This window comes from Drosophila montana, unplaced genomic scaffold, assembly GCF_035044405.1.
Source record: "Drosophila montana isolate Dmon_TW-CO22-7 unplaced genomic scaffold, ASM3504440v1 contig_3200_1, whole genome shotgun sequence".
Classification (NCBI taxonomy): Eukaryota; Metazoa; Arthropoda; class Insecta; order Diptera; family Drosophilidae; genus Drosophila; species Drosophila montana.
The window spans coordinates 9,290,344-9,304,244 of NW_026998080.1; the positions used below are offsets into that span (position 1 = coordinate 9,290,344).

General features: G+C 41.4%; 6 protein-coding genes across 13 annotated transcripts; 4 read left to right on the forward strand and 2 right to left on the reverse strand.

Annotated features, from left to right (window-relative positions):
- Positions 1-148: 148 nt before the first annotated feature.
- LOC135431925 (palmitoyltransferase ZDHHC20-B) lies at positions 149-5,422 on the forward strand. 6 transcript variants are annotated; one of them, XR_010436865.1, is made up of 8 exons: positions 149-934; positions 1,019-1,140; positions 1,327-1,433; positions 1,559-1,796; positions 2,013-2,178; positions 2,249-2,378; positions 3,217-3,754; positions 3,828-3,971. XR_010436865.1 is itself a non-coding variant. In XM_064687343.1 (8 exons), exons 1-8 carry the CDS (start codon positions 799-801, stop codon positions 3,412-3,414), a joined length of 1,023 nt encoding a protein of 340 aa, XP_064543413.1. In that variant the 5' UTR covers positions 151-798; the 3' UTR covers positions 3,415-3,538. The 6 variants fall into 6 exon arrangements, 5 of the variants coding, with proteins under 5 accessions (XP_064543412.1, XP_064543410.1, XP_064543414.1 ...); XM_064687343.1 differs by lacking the exon at positions 3,828-3,971 and having other exon boundaries at positions 151-934; positions 3,217-3,321; positions 3,396-3,538; XM_064687342.1 differs by lacking the exons at positions 3,217-3,754; positions 3,828-3,971 and adding an exon at positions 4,717-5,422.
- On the reverse strand, positions 5,177-7,029 carry LOC135431924 (putative methyltransferase C9orf114). Its single transcript, XM_064687338.1, has 2 exons — positions 6,220-7,029; positions 5,177-6,155 (listed from the first exon to the last, which is right to left on the reverse strand). Exons 1-2 carry the CDS (start codon positions 6,938-6,940, stop codon positions 5,419-5,421), a joined length of 1,458 nt encoding a protein of 485 aa, XP_064543408.1. The 5' UTR covers positions 6,941-7,029; the 3' UTR covers positions 5,177-5,418.
- A 296-nt stretch (positions 7,030-7,325) lies between these two features.
- Positions 7,326-8,821, forward strand: LOC135431930 (activating signal cointegrator 1 complex subunit 1). Its single transcript, XM_064687355.1, has 4 exons — positions 7,326-7,587; positions 7,647-7,743; positions 7,804-8,068; positions 8,118-8,821. The coding sequence occupies exons 1-4, from the start codon at positions 7,446-7,448 to the stop codon at positions 8,667-8,669; spliced, it is 1,056 nt and encodes a 351-aa protein (XP_064543425.1). The 5' UTR covers positions 7,326-7,445; the 3' UTR covers positions 8,670-8,821.
- Positions 8,822-8,928: 107 nt separating this feature from the next.
- On the forward strand, positions 8,929-11,820 carry LOC135431236 (serine protease grass-like). The gene is made up of 8 exons (XM_064686216.1): positions 8,929-9,065; positions 9,147-9,292; positions 9,357-9,555; positions 9,613-9,655; positions 9,709-9,902; positions 9,964-10,366; positions 11,136-11,319; positions 11,384-11,820. Exons 1-8 carry the CDS (start codon positions 8,990-8,992, stop codon positions 11,759-11,761), a joined length of 1,623 nt encoding a protein of 540 aa, XP_064542286.1. The 5' UTR covers positions 8,929-8,989; the 3' UTR covers positions 11,762-11,820.
- Positions 11,713-13,534, reverse strand: LOC135431936 (uncharacterized). 3 transcript variants are annotated; one of them, XM_064687362.1, is made up of 4 exons: positions 12,803-13,534; positions 12,233-12,738; positions 11,968-12,170; positions 11,775-11,912 (listed from the first exon to the last, which is right to left on the reverse strand). In XM_064687362.1, exons 2-4 carry the CDS (start codon positions 12,277-12,279, stop codon positions 11,818-11,820), a joined length of 345 nt encoding a protein of 114 aa, XP_064543432.1. In that variant the 5' UTR covers positions 12,280-12,738; positions 12,803-13,534; the 3' UTR covers positions 11,775-11,817. The 3 variants fall into 3 exon arrangements, with proteins under 3 accessions (XP_064543433.1, XP_064543432.1, XP_064543430.1); XM_064687360.1 differs by having other exon boundaries at positions 12,233-12,493; positions 12,547-13,534; XM_064687363.1 differs by having other exon boundaries at positions 11,713-11,853; positions 12,233-13,534.
- LOC135431937 (uncharacterized) lies at positions 13,464-13,898 on the forward strand. The gene has a single exon (XM_064687364.1). It carries the CDS (start codon positions 13,524-13,526, stop codon positions 13,677-13,679), a length of 156 nt encoding a protein of 51 aa, XP_064543434.1. The 5' UTR covers positions 13,464-13,523; the 3' UTR covers positions 13,680-13,898.
- The last annotated feature ends 3 nt before the right edge of the window (positions 13,899-13,901 follow it).

Sequence of the window (13,901 nt, forward strand, 5' to 3'; positions counted from 1 at the left end):
AGCAACACGCGTGACGTCACAATAGGACGGAACTATTTTTGTTTAGGTGGCAACGTTACTGCCTAGTTCAATCGAACAAGTTCGGTATCGCATACTCGAAATTAGAACATTATTTAAAGTTTTTAGTTGCATTTTCATATACAAATTTCTTAATATTCAGAGCATAGTAACTGTTGCTTTAAAATTTTTGTCTTTATTTGATTGTTAAAAATATTTCAAATTATTGTCAGCCGCCCCATCATATCGATATATTATCAACATCGCAACCCAAATTTGCACATCACTCTTCACCACAACCATTCTTGGGATGAGCCGTCGGTTCGGATAAAAATATTTATTTATTTCGTACGCAAATCCTATTCCCTGTTATTCGTGCACTTGCATTGAATGTGGCTTTGTGCAAGCAGGCGATGGCTTTATAAAACCATAGGCATTTTCAGAACATGGCTTCAAGCTAGTTTCAATCACTTTCACTTACACCAGCTGAAACGTCGCGGCTGAAAAAAAGCAAAAGTGTCTTGTGTATACAAAATAGGAAAGAAAAGACCAATGAGTGTTCGCCTCAATTAACTGGCTGTGATTCACCGAAAAAAAAATTGAACTACCTAAACGACCTCCCAATCTGGCAGCACCTTTCCAGCCTATTTAACGGAGGCTGCACTTGGAGCTGGTTCGTGTGGTCATTTCAACAGCGGCAGCACGCACACACAGCACACACTTTAACTAACCCGCACCCGCATCCACAAACACATTCAAACATAGACACACACACAGTGCTCGGCTGTATACGCGTATAGCATGGGCAACGAGGACAATCGACGAAGGAAGACTCCTTGCGGCTGCTGCATGTCTGTTTTCAAGTGGATACCCGTTCTCTTCATCTTCGCCGTAATTGGCTGGTCCTACTACGCCTATGTGGTGGAGCTATGTGTCCGTGAGTAGCCCAAATACCGCCTCAAAAGCGTAATATAAACTATACTCCCTCCCTCTCTCTCTCTCTCTCTGTCGCCGATCGCAGTGAAAACGGAGAATCGTGTCGCAATGGCATTCATGCTGCTCTTCTATCATATTGCACTCTTATTGTTTCTATGGTCGTACTGGCAAACAATCAGCACATCGGTGGGCCGCGTGCCGGATCAGGTAAGTCCAGCCCCACACACACACACACACACGCGCATGCACTCGAATGATTCACACGCTGATAAGCGCACATAAAACAGCCTAAATATGCGATAATTGAGCGCAAACAATTTCTAGTCTCATATCGCAATATTTCCTTGATGTAAACTACAACGAAAAATTAATGTGAAAAATCTGAAATTTCAGTGGCGCATACCGGATGAGGAGGTGAATCAGCTATTCCGCGCGGATAATCAGGAGACACAAAAGCGTATTTTAAACAATTTTGCGCGCAATTTGCCGGTCACAAATCGGTGAGTCTGCAAATTCAAAGAAAGGGTAGCTTCGGTCTCCAGATACCCTACAGAATTGATATATATTTATGATTAAACATGATTCATTTACTTACAATTACATCTGACATCTTTCATCCGCACAGCACAATCAACGGCTCTGTGCGCTTCTGTGAGAAATGCAAAATCGTGAAGCCGGATCGATCGCATCATTGCAGCGTCTGCAGCTGCTGTGTGCTGAAAATGGATCATCATTGTCCCTGGGTGAACAATTGCGTTAACTTTTCCAATTACAAGTTTTTTGTACTGTTCTTGGGCTATGCACTGATCTACTGTCTGTACGTTGCCTTAACCACGCTGCATGATTTCATACAGTTCGTCAAGGTAAGTCGATCTCCAAGCTAAAAATCCACCCACCCAACGCACAGGAGATCCGCAAGCATGCATATTATATTATATATTATTTTGTTGGATGTAGTGCATCGCATTTGCTTGTTGCGCTTTGTAATTATTGTGTCTGTGAATATATTTATATATATATCCATATGCGTATACATAACTCTTTATACATATATTATTGTACTTAATGTAATATTAAAGAATGAAAATGGTCTTGGTGTCTTGGAACAGGGCCAGCCAACCGGCAACGGCATGGGACGCTTTCACATACTCTTTCTGTTCTTCATATCGATCATGTTTGCCATTAGTTTGGTGAGCCTGTTCGGCTATCACATCTACCTGGTGCTCGTCAATCGCACCACATTGGGTAAGCGAGATACACTTACTCTGTATACTGTACCTATAAAGAGTTAACTATTGCTTTCCTTCTGCTACAGAGGCATTTCGCGCGCCCATCTTTCGTGTCGGCGGACCGGACAAGAATGGCTATAATCTGGGCCGTTATGCCAACTTCTGCGAGGTCTTTGGCGACAAGTGGGAGCTATGGTTCCTGCCCGTGTTCACCAGGTATGTCCCTTAGACATTTCTATATACCTATATCATTTCACGTGTTTCATTGCATTTCGTTTTACTAATCTGTGCTGCACTCTCTCAACACACAATTCCAAATCGATCTCTGCACTCTTTAATTGTTGTTTTTGTGTGTGTGTTTGTGTGTTTGTGTATTTTATTTACTTATTATTATTTATTGCTTATTGCAAATAATTTATTCACACACTTGGCAAACTTTGAGGCATGTTGCAGACCGCTTTTTTAGTAGGAGCACCTAACAATTTACACAAATTGACTACAAATACATTTTTCATAGTTTTCTGTAATAGTTTAAGTCGCGATAATAACTTGTAAATCTGAAAAAATAGGCAAAACGTGTAAAACTCTCTTTGATTTCCCTAATACACAATTTAGACTTAAGCAATAACCAAAAACGTTACTAAAATTGGCCAATTTAGTTTTAAATGGATATCCGTTTGTGATAATATTTAGTTATAATTTGTTTATCATTTCTGTAACTAAGAACATCTAGCTACGACAGTTGTGTTAAGATTCAATGCAGGACTCTAACTAATTACTTCAAAAGCTGCTGCTAACTAATGCTTACTAAAATGAAAACCACACCAACACCTGACTCTCCAGATATATGTGTTTTTATCTCAACTAAACTGTATAAAGCGCAAACATCTAACAGCAAAAAAAACTAAAAAAAAACTGAAAATATTGCAACTACCCCACAAAAACAACAATAAAATCACGTTTTCTGTTTCAATCTATGTTAACAATTACAAAACTTTTGCTTATTCACCAAAAACAATCGGAAAACCAAACCAAAACCGAAACCAACGATTAGTAAGGGCGACGGATTGAGCTACAAAACGTCGAGCGATCAGACGGGCGGCCCTGGCCGTGGCTATGAGGCCATGGGCAATACGACAGCGAATGCGGCCAGCAACAGGTTAGATGTCCAACCCACAGATAAGTTGATTGACGCTATTCCACTCAATAATCATCAACCTCATCTGGAGCTAGACAACGGTCAATCATCTAGCCACAATCATCCACTAATACCGCCTAGTCAAGTCGTTGTCAATATTGAACAAACAGCAGCGGGTGCAGCGGGTGCATCGACGGCGGCTGCCACCAACCATGTCATCGATATGATCGGTGACCAGGTAATGACCGTACCGGCGCCACCTGCCAAGGATCTGAATGTGCTCAATGGCGGACCACCTGCGATACCTGCTGATAATGTTGTGTAAAAATATGCATTCAATTCAGTTCAATACCAATCATGTTCGATTTTTGAATACTGATAGCTGCCAGAGCTTTGTAAATGTGTGTGTGCGTGTGTGTGTGTGTGTGCGTGTGTGTATGTATTTAATATACTCGTAAGTCTAATGAATGGATATAGTGTGAGATAATCGTAATTGTAAAATGTATAACAGCTGTTTTTACCTGTAGCTCTGCTTGCCCAGTTCCCCACTGACTGCTGAATGCAAGAATACAAATGTGTTATCTATACAAATATCAATTTGAATGAGACTATCATAAATATACATATATATTTCATTAGGAGTATGGATAAAAAGCAAACACTAAATGTAAGCTAATTGTTTGTTGTACACTCAAATTGTAAGCAATGGCCAGTTATACTAGATTATATATCGACATTAACTGACGGAGCCCGTTTTTGGCAATATTAAGCAATATCATTAGCATTAATGTTGTTAAATTGTTGAAGCAACAGTTAAATATTGGTCAATTAGCATTTAAACACACAGCTCGTGTCCCATTGTTTTAACGGTCATGAGACTTTAATACCAAAACACAAAAGAACATAATGTTTAGTTAGGATCATATCCGTATACATACCCGAACACAGCCCATAATAATACACGAAACGAATGAATTTTGATGTCGATCGCATTTTGATGCTTTTATTATTCTAAATAACGTAGTTAGTTTGGTTTAAAGTTTATTGCAAGTTTCTTTCTGCCTTTCTTCCTTCTCTTTTTTATATTTTAGCTAGTTTACTAGTTTTTAATTTTTGATACGACAATTTTTGTATTCAGGTAAAAAACTATTGACAAATATATTATATAAAAGTACATGTATGTGCATACGAAAATACGCACAGATTTGTTTTTCATTTGCCCTCCTCAACTTGGTCCATCTCGCAAAAAGTTTGCTGCTTCTCCTTCTATTGCACTGCATCAGCCTCCTTTCACACACACAAATTCACACAGAACACCTTTATATTCATGCAAAATTAATTAAATTTAATTCGCAAGAATTCTCAATTTGATTTGTATTTGTATTGCATTTTGAAATTTCCGTAAAAATTGTTCAGCTTTGGCGATGGCATTAGCTATCCCATACGACATCTTGAGGAGGATACCGAATCGCTGCTGGGCTATCATAGCGATACGCGCATCGAGCTGGAGGAGGACTTTCTGCCAGAGGCGCGTTTTCAGGACTCAATCATTCCATAGCTAATCATGACTGGCGATAATGTGGCCACGTATTACATATAGAGTTTTAATCGTGTAGCAATCGTTGCATTTAAATAATGCAGCCTTTGGCCACACGCGTCTAGTCTATAGGGTATATATATATTTTGTACTAGTTTGTATATTAAGTTTAATGAGAAGCATTATTGTTAAATTGTTATCAAATTCTTTGTGTCTTATGCTTGACAGTGCAAGTGACTGAATAATGCCTATATAGTTGCTTCTCAGCATTAATCGAACGCTGCCACACACATCCCGACACAAATTCGCGTGCATTGTATAAAAACTAATATCGAAAACAATATTTCATAAATTTGTTTGTATAGTTTAATAAGTGCTAAATGTTACGAACAAAATATGCGGGTAGATACAAAGCTCTATAATTCGCTACTAATATATAGTACAATATACAGTTACAGTCCATAGCAGAGCATTGCCATGTCATCTACATATAGTACATATATATATATGTTAAGAGTGGAGCAGTACAATATAGTAAAAACAAATTGTAAAAGCAAGAACTAACTAAAATGGACAGCATCTCAATCGAATCGACTTAAATCCTCGTCACTGGCTGCGCTCGGAGCGACAACTGCGGCAGGCACTGTTGCAGGCACCACCTCGAAATCGGTCTCTGTGGCAGCAGCAGCTTCTGCTGCACGATCATTAAACGGATTTGGATGCATTGGAGCTACAGTTGGTTTCGGTATTGGTGCTGTTATTGGCTGTATATCGTTTGCTGCAGGCGGCGCCTCTTCTTCATGTTTTCTCTTCTTTTTCCTGCTCACAAGCACTTCGCGTGTCATCGGGAAGCCTGTCTGTTCGCTGCGCGGCAGCAGCTCACTCAGATCGCTCTCCACATCCGCATGCTGTGGCTGCAGTTTCTCCTGCAGGGCAGCCAACGCTATGAGCAGCGCCTCCTCGGTGCGTATGGTCCGTGAGCCCTGTTTGGGCAGCACATTTACATAGTGATCGAAGAGCAGCTCTGGCTCGTCCACTGTTAGTTTCTCGTCGTTGGCCAGCGCCTCTTCGAGACCCTGCAGGCCGCCAAATACAATGAGTATGTGATTGTACTGAATGGATTTGCTGGGCACATCGTGCACGCTGGCGCCGCGATCAGAAGTACCGATCGTCACATCGTAGCCGCCTGCATAGGGCGATTTCGTAAAGATTTCGGAGAGCGAATGTGCAATGCGCACCTGATAGCCCCAATAGACGCCCGTCTCCCGACGCGGCTCGTCCGGACTGACCAATGTGCCGCGTTGTTTTCGACTGGTCTCTAAATGGAAAGCAGCCGTGTTCATTTAATCGCATTCAATTTTGTTGGAAATTAGGACACCTACCGTTGGGTGGGTCCATTTTGACTGTCACCCGGACGCCTGGATCTAAGGCCTTGTCGATGAGCACATCGTTCAGCAGGCCCACATTTGCATAGCTGTGACCATCCTTGGCTTGTTTGTCGCAGACGACGCCCTCGCGATAGCGAAACTTGCTTTGCTGGCGCAGATGATGCGGCGTGTCCAGTGGATTAAGCAGGCCCGAGTACTTCAAGTCTTTGTGCAGCGGAAAGAAGTATTTGCGCAGATATTGTGGACACTCAAGATATTGTAGGATGCGCGCCAATTGCAACGAACTGCTACGGACTGTGGCTGTAGCTGTGCCATTGCCCTCCGCATCCTGTTCGTAGCTGCGTTTTGTTTCACGTGCCGTTGCCACGCCCACATCGTCAAACACAATCACCTCATTGACACGGAATATGCAGGCAGCGCGCGCTATTTGGCCGGCAACATAGGCGCGCAGCTCGGCGGACTGTGCATTTTCCAGTATGGAGCCCGGCACAGCTATGCTCACTGTGGATGGATTTGGCTTAGCCTTAGCTGCTTTTGTTGCATCTGTGGCCACCTTGGCAGCAGCTTCTGCTTCCTGGACTCTCTGTAGGTCCTTGAGCGCTTTGTCCTGTTTTCGCTGACGTTTGAGTGCTTTTCGCTCCTCGTTGATCTTTTTCCATGATTTGTGCGGCTCTGCGGGATTGGTATTTCGACTGTTGGCTGTTGCCGCGGACATCGTGGCAGATTTATGTTAATAAATATCTCAACCAATTGCCAATAACATTAAAAGCGATTCTAGCACGTGTGAACTAAATACGTTCCGGAACTGGAACTAGTAGCGTGAAAAGAAGCTCGTGAGTGTAGCGATGAATTTGATCTGCTGATATGCGTTACAAAAAGCCGGCTTGTTGGAATTTGACACTAATTTTTTATATACACTTTGTAATACACTAAAAATTATTGCAGGTTCTTCTCAAACCCAACCAATTTAAATGTAAATAAAGCAATCAGCAAACGACACAAACAATTACAGGCTCTAGTCAAACCCAACCCATTTAAATGTAAATAAAGCAAACTGCAAATGACTCAAACAATTACTCAACAGAGACGACAGCACGATAGTTATCGAAAGGAAGCTCATCACTGACATAAGCAAGACAAAAAAGTTCCATTTTTGTGTTTTCCCCGAATAAGTGTTTAAACGAGACAATTGACAATTTTTAAAATATTTTGTTGCAAAGATGAGTCGAAATGTCTTAGCACCGCCCACTCAACGAATGAGTCACAATCGTAACTATCGCGTTAACATTGTTCACGACGATTTTGGTGGCAGCAAGTGGAACTCGGCCAATGAGAAAACTGCCAAAGGTTACGAAGAGCCCGGTAAATATAAAAGCAAAAGTTTTTCCTGTTTGCCAACAAATTGTGAAATCCATTTTTAGATCTATACGCCGATGATGATTACGAGGAAGATAGCGCCGAATGTAACATTGAGGAGCTGCCCAATGGCAGCTTCAAACTGGCGCTGCATGTGCCCAAGTAAGTGTCCAAATGGAAGCTGAGCTTAATGTGATTCAATCAAACTGTTTGGTCCTGCAGGTCCTTCTATGGTGGCCTGATTGGCTTCAAGGGCTCCACGAAGCGTCGCATTGAATCTGAAACTCAGACGGAGATTTACGTGCCTCGTCAAAATGAGACGTCTAGTGATTTACTTATCCAGTCCAGCGAACGCAGCAATGTGTGTGCTGCTCTTCGCAAAATACGTCTACTCATTGATTCCCTGCGAAAGCGCATGAGGCCAACTCATTTTCTGGCTGTTCCCTTAAATAAGGGCGAAGTGCAGAAGCATTTCATCGAGCTAAAGGTAATTATAGGTTTAATCTTATATTAAATCGCCTAACACTGTTCCACAGCAAAGCATTTTGGATGCACAGCTGCCAGGCATCGATCAGGAGCTATTCATATCGGAGCGCTGCATCCATCTCACCTTGGGCGTCTATGTGCTCCTGGATGACGCTGAACGCAAAGATGCCGTCAATGTGCTGCAATCGTGTCGGCAATGGCTGGTCGATTTCAAAACACCCTTCGAGATAAAAGTAAAAGGCCTGGAAATTATGAACGATGATCCCAGCTCGGCCAGAGTGCTATACGCTTCTGTGGAGGCCCCAGAGCTGCAGGAGTTTGCTGACAAATGCCTGAAGCATTTCCAAACCACCGGACTTTGTGCAACCGACAACAACGAACGCGATAGCATTAAGCTTCACATGACGGTACTGAACTGTCGTTATCGCAGGGAGAACAAGAACAAGAATGATCGCGACTCTTTCGATGCACGTGAGATCCTTAAACGTTTTGGAGACTATGACTTTGGCACGACTCAGTGCAATGAAGTGCATATGTGTGTGCTCAATTCGTCTAAGGAGGTCGATGAATTCTATAAGACCACGGGCAGCCTGAAATTCTAGGCATCGTAATTTGCATTTGTATTTGATTAATCATCAATTGTCATATGGCGAGCTCGCCGGATACAAGTGTTTATCAATTCCAGAAAATTCTTATCTTATCTTATAATCAGTTGTTGCAAACCACAAATATACTGTACACTCTACCAACTGAACTGAACCATCCTACTTCTTCGAAATGCTGCACAACAATAATATAATAACTTTTAAAAAGCTCATAAATGCAAAGTAGCAATTATTGATAAGCCAGTGCATTGAATATGCAATATAAGACCCAGTCGATGGGGATTGTTAGTCAGTAGCATTTTGTGCACCAGCTCGCAATGAACATAATCCGTGCCTTTGCTCTCGCTCTTTGTGTGGCGTCAGCATTTCCGCCTTCAATAGCCGATGATACGTGTTAGTATATGTATATATGTATATATATTTCTATATATATATTCACTCTTAAACATCACTATAACATAATGTGTTCTGAAGATGCAAGTTGTACGAGATCCGATGGACTTTCTGGACATTGTAAGCCATATAGAAATTGTCCCAAGATTTTAGAAATTACACAGCACAAACCACTTTCGACTGTTGAACTAAACTACTTAATGAATTCAAAATGTCCCCCTAAAAGGGTTTGTATAAATATCGATTGCGAATTTTAAAAGCCCAAAATTACGAATTTCCTCCATCCCATAGGGTTATGTCTGCTGCGAAGAAGAGGAGAGTGCGGGTATGGCACTATTGAAGGAACAGGATTGTGGATACTTTGGTGGAATATTAAAGACAATCGGCGGAACCGAAGTTAAATTAATGTCAAGACCTTGGATGGCTCTACTTAAGTTTGAAGATAACGAAGCTGAAGAATTTAAATGTGGTGGCACTCTAATAACAAAACGTAAGAAACTGTCTATTATAATATATAATATGATCTTTAAATTAATCCAATTCATAGGCTTTGTACTAACTGCCGCGCATTGTTTCAATCGTCAAGAATTGTAAGTAGTTCCTGATTATCTTGCAAGCATTTCTTACCAAAAGTATGCCATAGATTATTTGTGCGTTTGGGGGAACACAAAATATCCAGTGCAACAGACTGCGCTTGGGTAAAATCAAGATATATATGCGCGCCCCCAGTTGAGGATATATCGTTTGAAAGGATCATTGTGCACGAGGATTACTCGCAACAATCTAAACACAACGACATAGCATTGGTAAAGCTATCAAGGGACGTAGAGTTCAAACGTATGTTTTTTATTTAACAAGCTCAAGTTCTTCAATTTCTTAATCGATTTATATGCCACAGAACATATTAGGCCTATCTGCTTGCCTGTGAATGCAACACTCCAACAACAACCAGAAGAAATGGAAGAGTTCCAAGTAACTGGTTGGGGCAAAACTGAAAATGGATTCATGTCCGATAATATCATGGAGAGCAAAATCCTTAACAAGCCTCGCGAAAACTGCCTTTTCTTTCAAAGGGATATAAGAAAATCCCAACTGTGCGCTGGTAACCTAGGTAAGGACTCCTGCAATGGCGATTCTGGTGGTCCTTTATTATATTTGAGCGAATATAACGAGAACCAAAGGTACGTGCAGTTCGGTATAGTTAGCTACGGTTCGCCTAGTTGTGGTAATGGGTATCCTGCGGTGTATACAAATGTTGGCAGCTATATGCGCTGGATAGCCGATAAAATAATCGCCAATTAGTTGACGGTTTTATGTGGATATCGAATATATAAATATGGAAATAAATATATTAATATATACAAGCCTATATCGAACGCTGCGCATTGCATTCCTTAAAGCTGAACGTTGTCTTGGCTTCATTCTTAGAGGCAGCATCCAAGTTGGATTTTATGGCTGGCTCTACTTTTCTTAATATACATATTTATACCAGCCAGCTGATGCGTCGCGTGTCTGGTCTTATCGGATGGGGCGCAACGGCTGTATATTTATAGCTACATATCAAGTGGCAGATATGGAGTCGCAGCGGAAGTGAACAAGCGTTTGATCTGCTTGCGCTATATTGAGCCCCATGTACGTATATCGGGTTCAATGCACTTCCCGAGGACCGAGGACTAAACGCGTAACGTCATGTGGATGAATATTCTCTGACTGAAACCAACTTTTATTTGCTATAGAGCATCGATGTGAAGTGAAAATATAGCCCATCTTTGTTGATATGTTGATCTATATGAAAATTAATAAATCGGTGTTCCGGACAGTTTGTCGTGAGATTCTGCTATCGGAAGAGAGTAGAAAGCTTAGGCCGGAACCTATCTCAATGCGCAGCTCTCCCTGAGCATTTGAGCAACCACTCGCAATGAACATAATCCGTGCCTTTGCTCTCGCCCTTTGTGCGGCGTCAGCTTTTCTGCCTTCAATAGCTGATGACAAGTGTAAGTATATATATATATATATATATATATATATATATATATAGTATATATATATATATATATATATATGTATATATATATACATATCGCATAAAATAATTTTTTCTGAAGATGATAGTTGTACGAGATCCGATGGACTTTCTGGACATTGTAAGCATATTAGAAATTGTCCCAAGATTTTAGAAATTAGCCGCCAAAGACCGCTTACGACTGTTCAAATAGACAACTTAAAGAATTCAAAATGTCCCATACCTAAAAAGGTTTGTATAAGTATTGATTGCGAATTTGAAAATCCCAAAATTACGAATTTCCTCCATCCCATAGGGTTATGCTTGCTGCGAAGAAGAGGAAAAAATGGAAGAGTTCCAAGTAACTGGTTGGGGCGAAACTGAAAATAAATCGGTGTCTGATAATATCATGGAGAGCAAAATCCCTAGGATCCCTCGCGAAGGCTGCACAAGGTACTTTACCAAGGTTATTACAGAATCCCAACTGTGCGCTGGTAACCTTGGTAATAATTCCTGCAATGGCGATTCTAGTGGTCCTTTATTGTATTTGAGCGAATATAACGAGAAGCAAAGTTTCGTGCAGTTCGGTATTGTTAGTTACGGTTCGCCTAGTTGTGGTAATGGGTATCCTGCGGTGTATACAAATGTTGCCAGCTATATGCGCTGGATAGCCGATAAAATAATCGCCAATTAGTTGACGGTTTTATGTGGATATCGAATATATAAATATGCAAATAAATATATAAACGCCTATATCGAAATTGTTTCCTGTAACTGAGCCAAACGCTGCGCATTCGTCAATTTCCAAGTGACACAGGACAAAGATGTGATGAAGAAGCCAATGCCTGAAATTGGGGATTTCTCAGTGTAAATCTGCTCCAGTCGAGAAGCTCTACTTACCCATTAGAAGAATGGCCTCGGATGTTTCATCCTGCCACGCCTTGGATACTACACAGAGCAGTATAAACCCGCTGAGCAGGCAAAAGGAGCCAACGAGCACAGCCAAGGTGATGAGTATGGTAATCGGGTCGGGTTCGTTGAGCGTCTTATAGGGAAACAGAGCTTGGCACAGCGAAGCCTTCTTCGAGTCGCTGCTGTGCGAGCTGCAAAACAACAAACACTAGTTAAGAGATTACAGTCCAAAGAAAGGAACTCAGTTACGCACCAGGATTGTGCATAGGTTGGTAGAACGGACACGCTTCTGCACTCCATGACGCTGCACGTTGCACTGGCCCCTTTCTCAGTGCCAGCATCCAAGTTGGAGTTTTTGGCTGGCTCTTCGTTTCTAAATATACATATAGGCGGCAGCAGCCAGCTGATGCGTCGCGTGTCTGGTCGTATCGGAAGGGGCGCCACGGCTGTATATTTATAGCTACATAGGAAGTGGCAGATTTGGAGTCGCAGCGGAACTAAACAGCCCTTAGCTCTGTTGAACCTATATTTAGCCCGGTGTACTTATGTCAAGTTCAATGGACTTACCGAAAGTATGGAGCATCATGTGGAAGATCATTCTTTGACTGAGATACTAGGAAACATACTTTTGTTTGCCCTATACATATGTGATTGCTAATATCTAAAAATATTCTCGATTTCTCTTCTTATTATTTGTGATCTTGTTTGTATCTTGGTTTTTGCCATCGGCAGCTGCGAGTTGAAAGGTCAGGGCGGAACCTACCTCAATGCTCAGTTTTCTCCTTCATTCATTGTTGTTAGCTACCTGGTTGGGTTTTCTTACCTGGAATCATTTTGAGTTTTGGGCTCAGTTTGAGGCGCGCCTTTGAAGGGATATAACCAAACCAACTAGCTCCGATAATGCCGCAATTGAAGCAATTGTTGCTGGCTCCGGCGTTGCACATGTTGCAGTTGCCACAGCGCGTTCTTAGCAAAGTCTCCCATTTGTGCCATTTGCCCCATTTTCAACGGTATTTGCGGTAAGTGCTAGACGCAAGACTATTTGGCGCACAATTCACTCAGCTCTCTTTTTCTTTGCTTCAGATTTGTGGAAAGAAATCTCTGCCCCGTTTAAGAGCAATCCAAATCACAACTAATTGCAGCGTAATCAGGCGAATGACAACATTGTATTCCCCAAAAGCGAAGAATATTTTGCGCCGCAATTTCGACTTTAAGTTTTGAATTCCCCTCACGTAGTCATCCGCATGCCAAAAAATAACTTGCATGACGATTTTATATTGAGACACTGTTGAAAGATCTGCAGAGCAGCAATTGCCAGCGGAGATCAGTTTCAGAACGTTCGGGTTTTCTCCACAATTCTCTGTAATCTCGCTCTGTGGGTAAAACACACTCACACACACGCACACAAGTTCACAGCCCGCGCTTACAATAAAAGTGGTGAGTTGAGTGCTGGACGTTGTTAGTTCAATTCCTACGCTTGATTAGTGAACACAATTGTCTATATATCTCTGTGTATATAAATTAAAGTATCAACAATTAGAAAAATGACCGATTGCAAACGCAGTTATCGTTATCGCGCATTCGATTTTGTTGTGCGCGCCTTTGCGATTGCCAGCCTGTTTATCGTTATGAGCGCCATCTACCGGCAGGATGATGATCCTGGCTCCCACTACTTACATCCCAGACGAGTCATGCAGTAATGCCGCAAACTTGGTTATTCTTAAGTAGTAGTTCTCTTATGTACTTAATCAGTTATACAAATTACATTAGCATAATGTTTATTAATATATATATATATATATAATTACATATATTTGTTACAATCACAATATTCTGAACGAAACACTGATAAGGCGTTCTGGAAACAAAACCAGTTTTGATAGGAAATAAATAATGCAGGCTTGCATTTATGATTTGAATTT

Bases quoted from the DNA above. Each gene is read 5' to 3' on its own strand.
- LOC135431925 (XM_064687340.1), top strand. From the start codon at position 799: ATGGGCAACGAGGACAATCGACGAAGGAAGACTCCTTGCGGCTGCTGC. The intron at 1,797-2,012 runs GTAAGTCGATCT...GTAATATTAAAG, and splicing joins ATTTCATACAGTTCGTCAAG to AATGAAAATGGTCTTGGTGT. The intron at 2,379-3,216 runs GTATGTCCCTTA...ACCAACGATTAG, and splicing joins TTCCTGCCCGTGTTCACCAG to TAAGGGCGACGGATTGAGCT.
- LOC135431937 (XM_064687364.1), top strand. From the start codon at position 13,524: ATGACCGATTGCAAACGCAGTTATCGTTATCGCGCATTCGATTTTGTT.
- LOC135431924 (XM_064687338.1), bottom strand. From the start codon at position 6,940: ATGTCCGCGGCAACAGCCAACAGTCGAAATACCAATCCCGCAGAGCCG. The intron at 6,156-6,219 runs GTAGGTGTCCTA...CTTTCCATTTAG, and splicing joins CAAAATGGACCCACCCAACG to AGACCAGTCGAAAACAACGC.
- LOC135431930 (XM_064687355.1), top strand. From the start codon at position 7,446: ATGAGTCGAAATGTCTTAGCACCGCCCACTCAACGAATGAGTCACAAT. The intron at 7,588-7,646 runs GTAAATATAAAA...ATCCATTTTTAG, and splicing joins CAAAGGTTACGAAGAGCCCG to ATCTATACGCCGATGATGAT. The intron at 7,744-7,803 runs GTAAGTGTCCAA...TTGGTCCTGCAG, and splicing joins CTGGCGCTGCATGTGCCCAA to GTCCTTCTATGGTGGCCTGA.
- LOC135431236 (XM_064686216.1), top strand. From the start codon at position 8,990: ATGAACATAATCCGTGCCTTTGCTCTCGCTCTTTGTGTGGCGTCAGCA. The intron at 9,293-9,356 runs GTTTGTATAAAT...TCCATCCCATAG, and splicing joins CAAAATGTCCCCCTAAAAGG to GGTTATGTCTGCTGCGAAGA. The intron at 9,903-9,963 runs GTATGTTTTTTA...TATATGCCACAG, and splicing joins AAGGGACGTAGAGTTCAAAC to AACATATTAGGCCTATCTGC.
- LOC135431936 (XM_064687362.1), bottom strand. From the start codon at position 12,279: ATGGAGTGCAGAAGCGTGTCCGTTCTACCAACCTATGCACAATCCTG. The intron at 12,171-12,232 runs GTGCGTAACTGA...GTTGTTTTGCAG, and splicing joins CCAACCTATGCACAATCCTG to CTCGCACAGCAGCGACTCGA. The intron at 11,913-11,967 runs GTAAGTAGAGCT...CCCCAATTTCAG, and splicing joins CGAGGCCATTCTTCTAATGG to GCATTGGCTTCTTCATCACA.